This window comes from Camelus bactrianus, chromosome 11 (genome assembly GCF_048773025.1).
Source record: "Camelus bactrianus isolate YW-2024 breed Bactrian camel chromosome 11, ASM4877302v1, whole genome shotgun sequence".
In the NCBI taxonomy this organism is placed as follows: domain Eukaryota; kingdom Metazoa; phylum Chordata; class Mammalia; order Artiodactyla; family Camelidae; genus Camelus; species Camelus bactrianus.
The window spans coordinates 73,921,117-73,940,259 of NC_133549.1; the positions used below are offsets into that span (position 1 = coordinate 73,921,117).

General features: G+C 43.4%; 1 protein-coding gene across 1 annotated transcript; it reads left to right on the forward strand.

Annotated features, from left to right (window-relative positions):
* The first annotated feature begins 25 nt into the window (after positions 1-25).
* On the forward strand, positions 26-16,057 carry DYDC2 (DPY30 domain containing 2). The gene is made up of 4 exons (XM_010963105.3): positions 26-189; positions 4,516-4,671; positions 5,012-5,134; positions 9,013-16,057. The coding sequence occupies exons 2-4, from the start codon at positions 4,525-4,527 to the stop codon at positions 9,040-9,042; spliced, it is 300 nt and encodes a 99-aa protein (XP_010961407.1). The 5' UTR covers positions 26-189; positions 4,516-4,524; the 3' UTR covers positions 9,043-16,057.
* Positions 16,058-19,143: the final 3,086 nt, after the last annotated feature.

A 19,143-nucleotide genomic window follows, 5' to 3' on the forward strand; every position in this document is an offset into this window, starting at 1 on the left:
TGCGCCTATCACGAGTCGCGTCCGGTCGCTAGGCAACGAGCGCGCATGCCCCAGGTATGGGAGCCTGCCCCCTGCAAAGAAGGGGCGCGCGAGTTTCGCTGAGCAGAGGTCGGAAGACAGAAAAGATTCAGCAGAGAAGAGGGGGCGCGCGAAGTGTGCAGGGTGCCCGCTGGAGCAGGGACCACCAGGGTAGGTGAATAGAGACGTGCAACCTAGAGGCTGTGAGGAAGGGGCAACCCAAAAGATAAGTGGAGCGGGGCTGGCAGGCGTGTGCACACTAGGAGAGAAAAAGGGCAGAGGGCTGGCCTGGGGTGAGAGGTACTGCAAAGGCTGCCTGTGGGTGAAGCCTCCGCAGCCTTGAGTCAGAGGAGACTGTCCTACATGGTGACCTGGTATTTTCCCGACTTAGCATCTTTGCACTTGTTGGGGACCTCTGCTTGGGTCCTGCCCACTGAGGGGTGCGGGGGAGTGCACAGTGTGAGAGCTCTCCGTTCAGTTTTATTTGGGGACTTAACTGAGAACTATAGCCCTGGAGACAGCTGCTTTATTTTGGAAGAGGTAAGCTGGGAGGTCAGCATATATGTGATTTTGGAGCAGGATTACCCACAATCAAATACATATCTTGGTAGAAGGTTCCTGCTAGTCACTAGGCACAGGTATCCTAGTTAATGATTTTAGAGCTTTTCTAAGTATGGGAAGATGAAAAAATTGAGTTTATAAAAATTTCTCCTGAAAATATCTAACTATCTGAAGGCCTTTTCTGTCAGTTTTCCCAGAGCCTCATTCATGATCTCCACCCTGAATTCCTTTCAGGGTGTGTTAATGACTCAATTAACCGCAGTGGCTAGTAACTCAATCCCCGTAGAGCCAGATGGCCAGCAACACTGACATTCTGTAGTTGGCATTTCTTTCAAAATGAGCACAGGTGCCCCCACCTCCAAGAAGCCTCCCACCCTCTTGTCAAGCCCGAGCCATTTGCAGTCTTCCCTGGCCTAGTCATTTGTGCACGGTATTCAGCTGGCATCTCCCGTTTTCTCTGTTAATTTATGTGTGGGTCAGTGCTGGGCAGGAGATGCTCACTAAACGTTGGTTAAGGTAATTAGTGCCAGCGTGGGCACTGCCGGAGGGAAGGGAGCATGAGCCCACAAGCATCAGAGCTCTCCCTAATTAAATCAAGAAATATTTGCTGAGCATCTACTATGTGCCCAGCACTAGACATATAGTACGAATAAAGACAATCTCTATACTTACCACCCCGCCTCCTGAATACAAGGCCATGAGCAAGGAGGACCAGGATAAGCAGACCCTCAGAGCAGCTCTGGGAAGCTCTGAAAAACAGCCCCCTCCTCATTGGTGAGTGCGGCCTGAGATGGTGGGGAGTAGGCTGTAAAACTGATCCCTTTGGCTCCTCCCTCTCCAGACCTCACATGGTGGCTCTGTTTTTCTGGCTCTACTGTTTTCACACCAAGTCTTAATAACGGCCAGGTCAACAGATTTTGTTGAGATCATTATTGAAAACGAGCCGTTTAGAGAAGATGCTTTCTCCAAAAAGGGTCTGCCACACCTACTGCAGTGTGGCGTGGCGGCCACCCAACACCAGGCAGTGAAGAGGCTTCCTGGGAATACAGAGTTGGTGATTCTGCCCTCTGGGAAGGGCAGTTCTATGATGATAAAGACAAGCAGACCTGTAACTGTGTATCACCTGGGGATTTTGTTACAATGCTTATGCTCAATCTGTAGGTCTGGGGTGGGACCAGAGAATCTGCATTTCCAGATGATGCACTGCTGCTGATCGTGGACCACTCGCTGAGTAGAAGGGGTGTAGAAGATACTTTATTCAGGTGCATTGGTTCAGATGGGTCACAGATTGGCAGAAGTCACCACCACACCTCCCCATCCCCATCCCCATCCTCCATCACTACCCCAAACTTAGTGAGTTTAAACACACATTTATTGTCGGACACTTTTCGAAATCTGAAATCCAATGAGTCTTTCAGGGCTAAAACCAAAGTGTCAGCAGGACTAATTCCTTCTGGAGGGTTTAGGAAGAATCCTTTTCCTTGTCTTTCCAGCTTCTAGAGGCCACTTGTGCTCCTTGGCTCATGACCCTGAATCCCATCCCCTTTTCTCCCTCTGCTTCCATCAGCACATCTCCTTCTACCCTATCTGATCTTACTGTTTCCTTCTTATAAGGACCCTTGTGATTACATTGTGCCTACCTGGATAATCCAGCATCATCTTCCCAAATCAAAATCTGTAATTTAATCACATCTGCAAAGTCCCCTTTGCCATAGAAGGTAACGTATTTCATGGGTTCCATGTATTAGGACGTGGACAGCTGTGGGAGCCATTATTCAGCCCTACCACACTGTGTATCCCCTAAGGACAAGGACATTTTGTTAGTCAAATTTCAATCACCAAACCCAGGAAGTTTCACCTTGATGCAGTTCTACTATGTAATCTACAATTCACATTCAGTTTTCCCAACAACATCCTTTATAGAATTCTATTTTCTGATCTAGATCCAATCCAGGATCAATTTTGCCTGGAGTTAGGACTGTTTAGGCTCCTCTGATCTGGAATGGTGCCTTATCTTTTTTTATCTTTCATGATCTTGTCATTTTTAAGAGTTGCAGACTCTCTCAATTTGACTTTGATGTTTCCTCAATCAGATTACAGTTTTTCACCTGGGGCAGGAATCCAGAGAAATGTATTATGACCCACTAAGAAGTGCATCACATCAGGAGACATGTGACATTATTTTGTCCCTTTATTGGCGATGTTTACTTTGATCACTTGGTTGTGTTGGGTTTCACCAGTGTAAAGTTTCTGTATTTCCTTTTGGAATTAATAATTTGTGGGAGAAACTTTGGGAATACATGAATATCGTATTCTCTGTTAACTATTCACCAAGTTTTAGGGTTCATTTATAACTGTTTTATACTATCATGTGATTACAAAGTTATTTTTTAAGTCCATTATTCTTTCCACATTTATTAATTGGCATTTTACTTTAAGAAAGAACTTGCCTTCTTTCCCTTTCATTTATTTATTCTTATATGGACTCATGGGTTCTTATTTTGTTCAATTGGTTATAATCCTTACAGTCATTATTAATTTTGGTGGCCAAATTGCCCCAGATTTGGCTAGTAACAGCCCCCTCAAGCTGGCTCCTGTGTCCCCAACCATTTTACTTTTTAAGCATTTTCTTACTTTCTGGGTCAATAAAATGTTCCAGGTTTATTGGCCTCTTCCTGCCCTGACCTTGGAATTAGTCATTTCTCCAAGGAACCCTGATTCCTTTTAAGTGGTGAAGGCTATTTAAAAGCAAATTCTGTGTGTTCATTGCTCTGAGGTGTTTTTGCTTCTAGACCTTTGAAGTGGAAAGAGCTAGGAATTTTTTTGGGTCCCTTTCTATCTAATCTGTCTATTTATCTTTCCCTCCTTAAACTGAAAAATACCTCCGGAAAATGTTAATGTTGGATCTAAGCCTTTATTATTCACTTTATTATTAGCTCTTTTGGAGTTAAGGTATGTAAACTTCAGGAATATGGAGATGGTCAAGAACAGATGGGGGGCTAGGCCATTTCATGCCACAATCTTCCCCTGTAATAGCTAATATTTATTAAACACTTAGTACGTGCCAGGATGTGTACTTTACCTGTATTTATTATCTCTTTTAATCCTAACATTTGTGAGATACACACTTTTGTTGCTCTATTCCACAGATCAGAAAACCTAGGCTCAGAGAGACTGGGTAACTTGTTTAAGGCCACACAGCTAATAAATGGCAGACAGGACTGGACCTTGGTCTGTCTGATCCAGGAGCCTGCGTTCCTACTGCTGCACTACACCTCCACTCCTAATTTATGGCTAACTGAAGCTTCATTCCCTCCAGGTCATAATATCTGATTAAGGGTAAATCAGGGGCTCAACTCAACCTAAAGCAGTTTCTTGCTTAAGCAGTAAAGAGTGGAATGTCATGTCAAGTGCTGGCAGAGCCCCTGGCCAGCAGTAAGTAGCTACAATGCCTGGCATTTTCCCTCCTCAGGGCTTCTCAGTGGTCCCCTGTGAGATATATAAGCCTGTTTTATCTATGTCATAGATGACTGAACCTCCAGCCTCACAATAGCACAGTTTGCTGGGTGCTCAAAGCCCCTCTCAGGACCTCCTGCCTGCTCAGTCACTTCCTCCCTACTAAAGGATAGAAATGTGTGGGTAAGTGGAGGCCTCAGCCACTCTTAAACACCAATCCACCAAGCTCCTCTCAGGCCTGATAATCCCCAGGACCTAGTTTCTGACCTAGGACAGCTGGAGAGCTTTAGAAAAAAAGTCCATTTGAATGTAAGAGCTATTGGCAAGTACACATGTATTTACTGGTTCTTTGGGGGAGGGTGGGCTCTGGAAACATCTCATATTTATCCTAAAGTGAATCTGCACTGGTCAGAATGTGTCTATGTTTAAAGTCCCATTAGATTTGTAAAGTAGTGTGACCCTGTTTTGATGTTTCCCAAGCCCACCAGGATGGAAACTGAATACCTGAAGAGGTGTTTTGGGAATTGCCTGGCCCAGGCGCTGGCAGAGGTGGCAAAGATTCAGCCCAGTGACCCCATCGAGTACCTGGCTCACTGGCTTTATCATTACAGGAAAACAGCGAAAGCGAAAGAAAAGGTGGGTGTGTGTGCTGGGTTGGCTTGGGGAGGGCTTTCCAGCTTTCCTAGAGTAAATAATCTAAAGTCCAAGGCAGGATTCTGGAGCTGGCCTGGGGAGTCTCTTGGTTTACTCCACTTGTGAGGATGGCGTAGGTCCTGAAGTGCAGGGAGCCTGGGGGCTAAAGATGGAACTCAGAGGAGTTGTGGAGTGGTGGGTTGGGAGCTACCAGCCCGCTAAAGCTAGTGAGTTATAGGAGCAAACCCAGGAGGCCTGAAGGGCCCGGGGCCTGTGGTCTATCCCAGGGAGGGGTCCGTGCTTCCGGGGGCTGCCCTGATTCCACTCTGTCACATCACCCCAGGAAAGGCAAGAGAAGATCCAGCTGCAGCAAGAATATGATAATAGCCTCAAAGAAACCAAAATGGCAGAAATGCTGAAGCAGGAAGAGTATGAGATTCAGCAGAAGTATGAAAGGTGTCACCAGGTAGGGAGGAGGAGCTCCGCGTTGGGCACACACACATCCCAGGGTGGGTACTGGGAAATCCACAGGTCAGCTCAGCCACAGGGCCATGGGCACAGAGGCTCGCATCAGCCTACTTGTCCCTCCATATTCATATGTTTACATGTAAATCATACTTACTGACAGTCCGTGTCAATGAAGAAAAGAAAATCCTTAAAGACAATTCCATTTTAGATTGCAGGGAATACCTTAGATGTTACTAGTTTTAAAAAATCAGATTTTAAAAATATCTAATGCATCAGTTGGAACAAATATATTTCCACACAAGATCCTTTGAGCCCCTTTCAAAAATTAATATTTTTCTGAAACCAAATATGGTTACCAGTATATACTTCAGGTATATTATCTTATTATATGCTATTTACGTAAGGATTTTATTTAATATATGCCATTTATTTATGGATCAAGCCATAGATGTCTTCTCTGTGATGCTCTAATAGTGGTCATGAATTATTAACTTAGAAGAACCAGTAAGTCTAATCTTTTTAAAAAAATTTTTTGCATAAAATATTCTTGCATCTCAGGTAGAAAACAAAACAAATTGCCTTTCCATTATCATAGTAACTATCTGAAATAAATGAGGAATAAATTATACAAATCACAGTATTTCATATTTCTTTGCCAATAAATGGTTTGTTCTTCCCAGCCCCACCCCACCATTTTTTTTCTTTCACTCTATAATTTTATTTTTTTTAACTGAAGTGTAGTCAGCTTACAATATTGTATCAATTTCTGGTGTACCCCCATCATTTTTTATAAAAGAACATGGCTACCTAACCCATGGTAGAAGAGTCAACCTTCCTCTAGCACAGTGGTCCTCAGATGGAGGCACTGTTTTCTCCCAGGTGGGGTGACCAATGAGTGGTCCAAGTTTGCCCAGGACTTTCCTGATTTTAGCACTGAAAGTCTGTGTCCTGGGAAACCCCCTAGTCCCAGGTATACTAGGACTGTGGGTCACCCCACTTGTAGGGGACATTTGGCAGCGTCTGGAGACATTTTTGGTTTTCCAGCTGGGGTATGTGTGTGTACTGCTGCCATTCTATTGAGTAGTGGCCACGAGTGCTACTAACGTCTTAACGACATGCAAGACAGCTCACTACAACAAAAAATGTCAATAATGCTAAGGCTGAGAAACTCTGCTCTAGCATTTGACTACTCAAAGTGTGGTCTTTGGACTGGCAGCTTGGGCATGATGGAGAAAACTGTTGGAAATGCAGAATCTCGGATCCCACCCGAACCTGACAAATCAGGACTGGTGACATTTAGCATGCTCCCCAGGTGATCTGGATGCACATTGAAGTTTGGGAAGTGCTGCTCTATACACTCATTGTTTATTCTGATTGTCAGCATGAACGTATGGTTTTCCACGGGCTCCAAGAGCTCTGATTAATTACAGAGCTGGTTTCTCATTGAGACCCAGTGTCATCACGGGGTCACCAAGAGCCTCTCTTTCCAGGCTGACTCTTCTACCCAGGGGCTCCTGAAAGCATCCTTGACCTCTGATAACAACACATCTCAGATCCATCTTCTGCTCTCCTGCACACAGGAAGGAATCTTCTCCTTTTTGAAGAGACCTGTTTCAGATCTTGTTAGTGGAAAACAATATTGAGAGACCTAAAGCAGGCCATGGGTTGGTACATCTGAGCACTCTGGAGAGAGCAGTGAGACACTAGACAAGAGGTTAAATAAATAAATCTTTCCCTCAAAAGAAAAAAAATGGCACTCAAGTAAGTGTGAGTGCAAGGTCCTCCAACAGAATCCTGTACAATTAGTGGATAAAAGAAATGAAAAGAACAATTGAGAAAGACACAGTTTTTGCTTTGTAGTCAGACACTCTTCTTTAACCCTTCATTTTCAAGGGCACTAGTGCCATGTATCACTCACAGTTTTAGTTTTGAACTCTATTTTCTTAGAGACCTTTGGACAGTTACAGAAGACGTACAGCAATGCAGAAATCCAAATTGAAACAGTCAATGAAATATGTTAGGAGACACAACCACATTAATATTAAGAATCATCAGAAGTAGAGAGTTGTTCTGATGGATGGCATGTGTTTCAACGGAATCATTTTAAAATGAGGGTGGGAAGTAATGATTTGGGAGCAGGAACTGGAGGTCTGAAGAATTTGAGCCTTCTGGAAGGGAGCACTGCTGGAAAGGTAGGGTCTTGGGGAAACACCCCATTTCTACTGAGGCAGGGAGTGAATTCTGCTAACAACCAATGAGCTTGAAGGATGACCTTGAGCCTCAGATAAGATTGTGGCCCCAGCCAACACCTTGATTTCAGCTTGTGAGACCTTGAACAGAGACCCCAGTTGATTCATGCCTGGATTTTACTGTGAGATAACAAATAGGTGTTGTTTAAAGCTACTAGTCTGTGGTCGTTTGTTACACAGTGATAGAAAATTAGTACGTTAAGCCTTCTATGTTAAAATGTGGAACAGCGGGTGCTTAGTCTATTCTCCACCCTGGCATGCCAGAAGGAATTAAATAAAAGAGTATCAGTGACAGTGGGTCATCATGGCAGTTTCCCTAGGGATGGGAGGGGTTGTCTTAAGGAGTATTCACATGTTTCTATTCACCTCTGTTGTCACTCACTGCTGCAAATGATTTAGGCATTTTCTCTCATTTCTGCTCATATGAAAACACAAAATTAAGATGAATTTACCTTGTGGGCCTCCATTGATTTCTTGCTATCACTCAATGGCTCTTTGATAATGAAGTTTCCCTTGCCGTCCTGGACGCTGTCTTCCTCAGATGCCCGCTGAGTCAGCTGGCTTTATCCCACAAGAGTTTACTTGACACAGCTGAACTCATAACATGACGCACCAGCCAAATAACCCTGTGCCAGGATCATCTGGAAAGATGGAAGAGAACAGCACAGTATTAAAATGATTTTCAGTTGTATTTTGAAACAGCCCGCATTTTCACTGATATTACGACACTGTTGGGTTTCCATGTCCGTTTTATATTTAATACCCAATTTTGTAATCTTAAAGGAAAACATGATGTTACACAATTTCAGCTGAAGCATCATTAGAAAGTAAGAAGTGATTCTAAGTTCTTGGGCCTATTCTGTGTCCTGGGTGGACTGAGAGTGTCCCTGTATCCTGGTAGGCTAGGGGAGTGGACACTAGCCCCTGGCCAGTAACTGCCAGTCCCACAACAAACCTGATTTCACTTTGAAAGGAATCTTTTAAGGGAGTATTTGTAGTAGCTTTCTAACTCCAAGGTGGCCTTGTCCCACCACACAGGCAGCGTACACTTCATTTTAATATTGGTTTTAAAACACAGCTAAAAACCTAGGTTTGTTTCTGGGACAGAAGAAAAAGAAAAAGTTGCTCTTCTAAGCCAAACATTATTGTCTGCTAATGTCTAAAAGTGTCTCCCACAAGATGTCAGATCTTTAAAATAAACTTGGAAATAAGTACTGATTTGCCATTTTCAGAGCCAAAATTCAGACCTTCTCAAGCCCCTCAGATGATATACAGAAAGTTTCACCCTCTGCTCTAGCATCTCACAGAAAAGCCAGGGCTGAGCTGGGATCTTTGGATTTCCTTCAGGCTGAGGGGAAGGGGCAGTGGCTCAAGGCTGCCCTGTCTTGTGGCATCACCCTGCCTTTCCCTTTCATAAGCAGTATACACTTAGCACACCTACACCTGCTCTTCCCTGTGTCTTTTTGTTTTTTTATTTTTTTGCTTTTTTGGGGGGGGGGGTGGTAATTAGGTTTATATATTTATTTTTGATGGAGGAACTGGGGATTGAACCCAGGGCCTCATGCATGCTAGGCATGTGCTCTACCACTGAGCTGTACCCTCCCCCACCACTGTGTCTTTATTGCAGGAAAACCCACCACCATCGTCATGCGACTGAAGCTAGAAACCTGGCAGCCATCGTGGATTTCCCCTGCCTCCACCCTCCTCATCCTATTCAGTGACCAAATTCTCAAGTTTACTTTAAAATTTTTTCTTGTATCACATGAGGCAGTACAGGGTAGTGGTTAAACACCAAGAGTCTAGAATACTAGAAAGGCAGATCCCAACAGTAAACTGAATTATTGTCTGTAACACATTTCCACCTCTCTTATCTGACAACAAGAAAGAATTTTCCATAGAAATATCATTCTAAGTGATACTAGGTTACTGGGCTAGCCTATAGCAGCCTGTTCAGACCATAATGTTTATGAATGGTGGTCAGGACTCCCACTCTCTGGGGCTCTGTGGAGAGCCCATTTCCAGCTCAAACCTGGGCTAGCCATCCACACCTGTGAGCAAAGAGGGGCCACCACGGTAGCAGTGGGCTCCCAAGTTCTGAGCACTTTCCTTAATCCTGGCATATATGGGGTCCTGTATGTGGCAGCATTGGATTGATTTCTGTGTGTGAGTGATGGGGAAGGCCAGTGGAAGTGCTTATCCACTCTTGAGAGTAGTAGTGTGACCTTTGATAGACTTGATCTGCCCACGCTAAGGCCTGGCCTTATGGTTGGGGAAGACAAGGCCGTGAGGGCAGCAGCTCTGGCTGGAGCAGGGCTGGCTTCATGCATGTGCAACCTGTAAAGTCACACAGGAACCACATTTGGAAAGGCTGCACCCTTGGTTTGATGCACTGCTGTCACCATCTTGACGTACAAAAGTTTGAACAAGGCAGCCTGCATTTTCATTTTGCACTGGGCCCTGCATATCATGTAGCCAATCCTGAGCTACAGAAGAAAATACTCTTTTGAATAATTAGTACCTGGTGATACCACTGTTATATTTTTATGTAGACTGTAAATATTTTTCAAGAGGTTGAATAATACCCTGTGTGGAGGGGGATAAATCCCCCTTTTCTGTCTTTGGAACAAGAACAGGAAGAATGACTTTGGGGAAGACAAATGCAAAAGCTGTGATATCACAGATATTTTCAGAATATGAGAATGAAATGGCTTAAATCAACTAAAAATGTGGCTATAAGAAGATACTTGTCAGCAAAGAAAAACTGGCAAGTGACTTTCCAGGCAGGATTAAAATTTATGATTTGTACGAAGAAAGTTCAATGCTTGAGCCAACACTTCCACCAGGATGACTTACAGCTGAGTCCTGCTGCATGTCTCAGTAAAGGGAAGGTTCTCTGGGTCTTTCTGTTTTCATATTCGAGTTCTATTTGTCAAGAAGAAACCCATTCTGATGCCTTTCAACCTAAGGCAAGTCCAAACATCCCAGAGGGAAGAAGGTCCCAGGAAGTGCTCCCGGAAAGCAGACCTTTGGAAGCCATGGTCAGAAGTCATCCAGACACTAGATGGAATTTCTTGGGTCTATCCTCCTAGAAGAAATTTTTAGAAAAGAAGAAAAAGATTTATTGCCTTTGTCAAAAAGGATGGCCTCTAGGACTAAAATGACAGCATCCAAAGATATTGTCTAAAAATATCCCACTTGTAGATAAGTTTAGCCAAAGTGAAATGGAACAATCAAAAATATCAGGAGAAATACAGTTCACAGATAGGGGTTTTGGGGGCAAAAATTGCTCCACAAGAGGCACCAGAAAAGAAGAGCCCACGTATACAATGCCAGAGGGAGAAACTGATCAGGGACCATTGCCCCTAATGATGAAATCCGTGTCTTATCTTCAGCCAGACTGCAATTGTTCCCCATTGCCCCAAAAAAGTCACCACTGGCGACATATTCCAAGACCATAATGGGCCAGAATGAATTACTTCCAGCTCATTTGTCTGAAAAACAAACTACATGGATGCAACTAGCTGAGGTGACTGTGCAAGAATTATCACTAGGGGAGATAAATTCTGCAGATGAGCCCAGGCAAGGAAAACCCTCATGAATAATGGCCAGTAGCACGCAATTTCATGAGCAAAGTTAGCCAGAAAACTTCCTCAGTATTCATCACTGTCGCAGTCAGTGCTTAACACCAGTGTTTATGAGACTCCTCAGAAATCAGTTGCTGAATAAAAAGATTCTATGAATAAAACTAGCTGCAAAATAATTAGTCCAGGAGGCCTGAGCTCCTTGGATAAGGATATTTAAGAAATGGCTCTTCAAAAAGCAATGCTTAAAAATATATATATATAAATAAAATACATATTAAGTTAATATATATATATTTATATATATAATTTTTTTAAGGATAACTAAGGCACACTTTCTCAAGTGACATCAACTGATATCACATCAGTGAACAAATGTAAATGGGACCCAATTTCCCAAGCAGTTCCTTCATGGGAGTTATCATGGAGAAAAGAGGTTGACCAAGACATGATTCCTCAGAAGTCTATTCAGGAGCATTTCAGTCAAACTGACATAAATCCAGAGGGAAATTCCCCAACAATTTTGGTCTGAAAGAAGCACTCCCAGGGATACATTTAGAATATAGTTACCGAGAAGATGGCCTTAGAAAGAGAAGCTTCCACCAATAGGATTGGCCAGAATAGCAGATGTTCAGAAAGTTCATACAGAAAAATAAATAATGCCCAAAGATCAAGATGTTTCAGACAAAACTCTCAAAAGAGGCAGAATCTGAAGAATGGTTTGTTGACTCAATGAGAAATGATAAAACTAAGAAAATCTTGAAATCCATAGAAATTAAACCATTGTATAAGGGCAAGCCCCAGGGTAGGGGTTGTTCGGATTACTCTTCAGAAGTAGCCAGGTTTACCTAAGAGGTGCTTCAGGGTAATAGCCCTGAGATCATGTGTTTGGGCACATTGGTACCTATCACCAGATCCTTTCAAAACAAAACATCAAAGAAATGTCACTGTCATGGGTAAAGCTACCAAACCAAAAAAAAAAAAAAAAAAAACCCTTAAATAAAGAACAAATTTCTCAGCAAATGTCATCACAAATAATAGGATGTAAGTCTAGTCAGATAATGCCATCTGGAGATAAAGATATTCAAGCATACGGTTAGTCAGGATAAAAACCTTGCGAGCAATCCTTCAGGAGAGGAACAAAGACATGCTTTGAGCCAGGGAATTCTCCCCAGCAAATGCTGTCAGAAAATCTATGGAGAGGATCCAACTCAGGCAAGTTCCCTGGCAAACACTATCCGAAGGAAGAAAATCTTCAGAAAAAGTAGCCAAGACAAAATGTCTTAGGAATCAGGAGCAGTTTGGAGCAAGGCTGAGCTGAGAACTGAGCTCGCAATGCCATGTGCTTGTAGCCCATCAGAAAGACGAGCTCGGCCCATTCTCCCCTGCAGAAATTACCTCTACTGAGGTGAACTCCATTCTCTCCACTAATTTCTTTTCAGGAAGAAGAGATGGCCAAGGTGAAGCCAATCCAGGCCAGTAGTGCCCCGATGTCATCTTGTAGCGCAAACCCGGCAGTCAGGGTCACCCACGTTACAGCTTCAGCAGCTCTTCCCTCTGTAGTCTATGACCCATTTCTGAATAGCCTTGAAGGCATGAAGATTTTCTCCACTTCAAGGTTAATTTGCTTACCTTTAGGGCTTCAAGAAGAATCTTTTCAGAAGTATTCACAAGAGCTAACTCCAGACTAAGAGTAGCAAAGATGGTACCTCTCAGCAAACAGAAATGAAAGTCACAGCATCCAGGAGTGAGGTCAGTCAGGATGAAGTGACCCAAGAAATGACTCCCAAAGACTTTCCGTCTAAAAGTAGTAAAGTTCCCACGGTGTTTCTTCCTTCAGAGACAAGACAGCACGTCAGAGGGGATGTTTACTGAACTGCCACCAGTTTTTGGTGGTAAAGATATTGGAGGTAAAGCTGGTTAACAGACACCATTAAGAAGAGCTAAAAGAAGTGTCATCACAAGAGGCAAATACCCTGGAGGCTGTTCGTCAAAACTGAATTGCTCCTGTTACCGTACCACCAGTCTGAGTCAAATTCCTTTTTGAAAGTGGTTATTTTATAACTTTTCCACCATGGTTGAGGGATATCCCTTAGACACAAAAACTGATGGTGAAATTATCTCCAAAGCTATTTCTCAAGAGATTTTCAACCAAAAATATAGTAAAATATCAGGTCAAAAGATCCATCAAATACTTAAACACCAGAAGAAAAAGACAAATGACTGCATTGGTACCTGATGGATAAATGAGAGGAGCATAGCCCCTTAGCTCAATGAATAACGGAGACAAAATAAAAACAAAGAATTGATGATAAAATAATCCAAAGAATGCGCAGAAGACCTAAACAGATGTTTCTCCAATAAAGACATACAAATGGCACACAAAAAGATGCTCAATATTGCTAATTATCAGAGAAATGTAAATCAAAACTACAATGAGGTATCACCTCACACCAATCAGAATGGCCATCATTAAAAAGTCCACAAATGATAAATGCTGGAAAGGGTGTGGAGAAAAGGGAACCCTCCTACAGTGTTGGTGGGAATGTAATTTGGTGCAGCTACTATGGAAAACAGTATGGAGATTACTTAAAAAACTAAAAATAGAGCTACCATACATCCAGCAATCCCTGGCATATATCTGGAGGACACTCTAATTTGAAAAGATACATGTACCCCAATGTTCATAGTAGCACTATTTATAATAGCCAAGACATGGAAGCAACCTAAATGTCCATGGACAGATGACTGGATAAAGAAGATGTAGTATATGTATACAATGGAATACTACACAGCCATAAAAAGAATGTAATAACGCCATTTGCAGCAACATGCTTGGATCTAGAGATTATCATACTAAATGAAGTAAGTCAGACAGAGAAAGACAAATATCATATGATATCACTTACAAGTGGAATCTAAAAAAATGAGACAAATGAACTTATTTACAAAATAGAAGATGACTCACAGACATAGAAAACAAACTTATGGTTACCAAAGGGGGGGGATAGAGATAGGAGTTTGGGATCAGCAGATACAAACTACTATAAACAAAATAGATAAACAACAAAGTCCTACTGTACAGCACAGGGCACTGCATTCAATAGCTTGTAATAATCTATAATGAAGAAGAATATATATAAATGTATAACTGAGTCACTATGCTGTACACCAGAAACTAACACAATATTATAAATCAACTATACTTTAATAAAAAAATTTTAATTGATGATAAGATTGGTCAATTTCTACTTGATTTTCACCTCAAGTGAATTAATTGAAAAGCAAGCAGCATAACCTAAGGATTAAGAGCGAGAATTTTGGCCTCTACAAGCCCTGGGTGCAGATCCAAGCCCTGGCACTTACCGGCTGAATGGCCATGAGCAAGTTACTTAACTGCTCAGTGCCCCACGTGCCTTCCCCCACTAAAGTTAGGATACTAATAAGCTTTACTATGTAAAGTTTTTGGGGGGATTTCCATGAGGCAAGTGGAAATTCAAGTGCTCAGTGAACAGCAGTTATTGGCCATATCTCTCCAGCTTAACACTGGCCTCTGAAAACCATTACAGTAAGAGTGATGATGCATATTTTAAGGTCTTATTCCACCTATTAATTCAGAGTTTTCCCTAGATGATGTTTGTCATCCCTAGCGGATTCATCACGTGAGGTCACACGGGACACCACGTAATGCCTCTCCCACTCGGTGAATTTGCCCCCCAGGCCTCCACTCTCTGAGAGGTGGTTTGAAGGTTTCTGCTGCCACGTAGTCACCGCTGCCTCGCACCTCCGTGGCTGCACTGCTCACCCTCGAAGGGCTAAAGCAGCACCACATTGTCCAGAGGCGGAGGCCTGCGCTGTGGGCCGTTCTGGCAGAAGTGGACCTCTTGCCACTTTACGCCACCTGTTTTCACCTGGTCCTGAAAGCAGGTTACTGTCGCCTCCAGTCTGGAAGAATTCTCTTTGGAAAGAGCTTTTCCAGCTTCTGATGGCAGCCCCTCTTCTCCCACAAAGGAGGTAAGACATGAAAAAGAGCTTTTAAATTTATGAGGCTGTTTAAAGATGTACGTACAGAGCGGTTCATCAAAACTGGTTTATAAAAGTGAAAAACCCAAAGCAGTAAGAATGTCCACCAATAGGGAGAGTATTGTACAGCTAGATGATCATGTGATTTTTGTACGGGTATGAATACGTGTGTGTGTGTGAGAGAGAGAGAGAGACAGAGAGACAGACAGAGAGACAGAGACTGAGAGAGATGTGGGAGAAAAGGGATTTAAACAATGCTGTAAAAAAAAAGGGGTCAATTTCTTCTCCTTACTCCAAAACTATTTTATTAGACTTAGAATCTACATGACTAAAAAGAAAGCTTCTCTCCTTTTTAATAGTTCTTCCTCCTGCCTAAGTAGTGCCCTCCAAGTATCCAAAGGAAGGGGAAAAGGAGGAAAGTACAGACAGGACTGGAGGTTGCTGAGCCCAGCCTTGCCCACCACCACCACCAGGGGGCAGTATCAGAGAGACAAGGGCAGGTGGGCAGGAGAGCCGCTCCAGGTTTCTGAACTGCCCAACTTTCCATCTAACAGTTTTGTTTTATGTAACTGACTCAATGAACCCCAGAATCTTGCGGTATTCTATCCCAGATTCCAAGCTGTTTAGCATCTAACCGTTTCCTGAAACAAAAATATGAACATTTCCCAAAAAACTTGACAAAACAAAAGCAAAACACAGACTGACAAAATTTTTGAGCTGATTACGAAAAGAGTACGTTGATTTGGTACTTAATTTCTTGTGGATTTCAGAGCTGGATAAATAGATGGAACAAAAGGCATTACTGGAATTCATCGTGGAAACATTGCACTATGACTCTTATGCAGCCATTAAAAGCAATAATGTAGAAAGATGTGTTGGTGTAGCAAATATATTATCTTAGGGCAGGTGTGTGTATGTGTGTCTATGCATAGAGAAATATACAGAATTAAGTTCATTTGAGTGATAGGAATACTGCTGAATTTATATTTTGTTATTCTTTCCTATATCACTTAAACGTCTTTATAATAATCATGAATCTTCTATAGAATTAGAAAGAAAGAAAGCTATTTTCTCCATCGGGAAAATAAAATTTTTTTAAAGTAAAATTCGTCAATATGAACCTGAGAGGCTCCATTTTTTTTCAAGTGTGAAATGTACATTTAAACTTGAGCTTTCACTGTGACTGCTAGATGGTATGCTTACTTCCCAGTCTTTGTGTTTCAAGAGAATTCTTCCGGACCAGCCTCCAGATGGGACAGTGATGGAGTGCACTCTTTGGATTACTTGCTCCACCAGGAGGAAAAGTGACCTCTCTGGTTGCTGAGATTGTTAGGTGCCTGCTAGTCTTGGGCTCACATTTCTCTGCTGGGCAGGGTGAATGTATTAAATGTCACACTGTTTGGGACTTTCTTTTCTCCCTGGTCTCCTGAACCTGTCGGTACTTGTCAGAGGCTAAGCAGGTCTTCAGGTTCTTGGTTTCAGCTTCTCCACCTGCAATTTGGTGGGAAAGTCAGGCTCGTGGAAGGAGATGGGAGATGCTACCACAGCCTTCATTTAGCTGATTACCTAGCTCTCTGAACATAATCCTAAATAAACTATCACTCCACTGAAATGCCAGAAGAACCCAGGTGAAACTGCTCTCTTGTCAAAACACTGCCCTTCTGGTGATTATTATTAAAATGTCCTTTGTAACTGCCATTACCCATTGCCCATGGCTAGTATAATGATCACTAATATAATCATCATTAGCTAAATGCTTTATCTCTTTTCTTCCAGGCATAGTCTTTTGGGGGGGGGGGTCTCACACTCAAGAAGTCAGTCTCTAGTTATTCCACTCAGGGAACATCTACCTCCAACCTCCACTACCCTCTGTGTTGCCTAAATGAGTTAATTCACATAAAGCATCTAGACTAGTGTGCCTGGAACACAGGAAACCCTCAGTAACAGCAGGTGCTGGGATGCTGTTATCTCTGCTGCTGCCGCTGTTGTGTTAGACCCACATAATTCTCAACCTGCATTTGTGAAACTTGGGGGTTCCCTGTAGCTCCCCCCACCCCCTCCATCATTTTTCTCTCTACAACAAAAAGTCCCGGACTGTGTTTCCTCTCACAGCCATGTGGTGTCACCAGCACTTCACAAATTTCCTCTGAAAAGACAGATTGTTGATAATTTCAGAACTTTCAGCAGGGGATCCTGATCAGGGCCACATGTCTACCCTTTGTATACAAAGAGCCAAGCCTAGTCAGACAGATCTTTCCACAGATTGCAGAAAACATTTCCTTTTTGCGTTCGTTTTCATGCAGATCTGTTTAGCACTTAATTTTGTGTAAAATGCCCCTGCTTTAGTCTCTTTATTTCTCATTCATTATGCTAAGAAGGAGCAAATACACCAAGGAGCAACTGGAAAATAATGATGGTTATTTACTGAGCGCCGCCCAGGTGCAGGCACCGTCCCAGGTGAGGTCGAGTCCCTGCCCTCCCGGAGCTCACAGAGTAAGCTGAGTCAACCACGAAGATGAAGCTAGAGGAAGGACGGAGGCCATGGTGCAGATGATCTTGTATGGTTCAGGATCTTATAAATTTGGCGGCCCCAGCCTGGGTCTGGACCGACGGCAGCACCCAAACAGGCAGCTGATGTCATGGTGCTGGGTCACCTTATCCGGGGGGAGCCAGCTGTCCTCGGGTTTGTGGGACTGGTTTTAAGTGTGAGGTGGAAATTTTGTAAATGCAATGCTGAGTCCGTATGTATGTTTCACTTGGCCATCCATGCACCTATCCAGTCACGTGGAGATGAATTAAAGCCCCAGATCTATGACCTTGGCCAAGTCACTTATCCTCTCTAAGCCTCCAGTGCTCATCTTTAAGTGGAGGATCGAAATGCTTTTTTTACAGAACTAATGTAAGGATTACCTGAGATAATGTATGTCACGCACTTAGCACTGGGCCAGTCAGATCATGAACACATGGTAATTGGTAGTTATTATCTACCTATTATAACAATTAACACAAAACCACTAGGTACCAAGTGTGAGCCAGGCACCATCTTGGCCCTGCGCACAGTAGAGAGATCGATTCACCATCATCTTTGCCCTGAAGGAGCGTCTAATCCAACAGAGGAGCAAATCATATACCACATAGTAATCACACAAGACTGACTGGAATCATGGCCCAAGAGAGGAACCACAAGTCCTAAGAGAATCCAAGGCAGGAGAAGTTGCTGTGAACATAGGAAAGGAGAACTAGCCTCAACACCTTTGGATCAAAACACAAGCAGGGCATAGAGAGGCAAAGGTCAGACCCATGGACCCAAAAGGTACAGAGGGAGCCACCACCCAGGGTTGCTTTTACTGGGTAAATGGGAACACAGCCAGCCAGGAGCAACCATGCAACAGCCTCAAGAAAGCTTCCTTCTTCTCCAAGGGCTGCCGTAGCTGACAAACTGAGTCATATAGGTACCTCCCTGAGGTCTCACGGATGCCCTGTGAAAAGAGGGGCGGTGAGACCTGCTCAGAGAGTTTTCCAAACTGCCAGAGAAAGACTAGGCACTATGTCAGGTCCTGGAGCCTCCTGCATTCCGTGACCACCCCTGAGGACACCTTCAGTAAGGCCCGTCTGTAACACAGTGTCTTTACAGCTACCGTGTAGCCCAGAGTGACACAAAGCAACCTCTAGCACAGAGACTTTCCTGCTGGGAGGGTCAATGAAGTCTTCAAGAATGAGGTGGATTTGATCCGGGCCTTGGTGGGATTTGGAGAAGATGCTCTAGAAGGGAGAAGTGCGAAGTAAGACAGAGGCACACACCATGTGTCCATCTGGTAAATGATTCTATTCATATGTGGATCTGGATCCAGTGTTACTCCAGGTCCAGGGCACAGGAAGTCTTCCCGGGGCTGGGTGTGTTCACTCTGCCATTCTTTAGCAACAGTCTGCATTTCTGTCATCGGTAGAACCCAAGGACCACTTGACTTGTTTCCATGTTTATACATATTTGTGCCCAGTAAAAATGAGCTACCCAGGAGGCTGATGAGAAGAGAGGGGAGCTGATGAGAATTTAGTGCCTTGCAGGGCTTCCCCTGCTGCCCTGGCTTTGCTTGGGAGCATCACAGGGGGCCCTGGGCTCCCCCTTTCCCTGAGGAAGGAGGAGGGGAAACTCA

What these genes read in the sequence shown, in the direction of transcription:
- DYDC2 (XM_010963105.3), top strand. Translation starts at nt 4,525, where the DNA reads ATGGAAACTGAATACCTGAAGAGGTGTTTTGGGAATTGCCTGGCCCAG. An exon ending in CAGCGAAAGCGAAAGAAAAG is followed by an intron (nt 4,672 to 5,011) that starts GTGGGTGTGTGT and finishes ACATCACCCCAG; the next exon opens with GAAAGGCAAGAGAAGATCCA. An exon ending in AGTATGAAAGGTGTCACCAG is followed by an intron (nt 5,135 to 9,012) that starts GTAGGGAGGAGG and finishes TCTTTATTGCAG; the next exon opens with GAAAACCCACCACCATCGTC.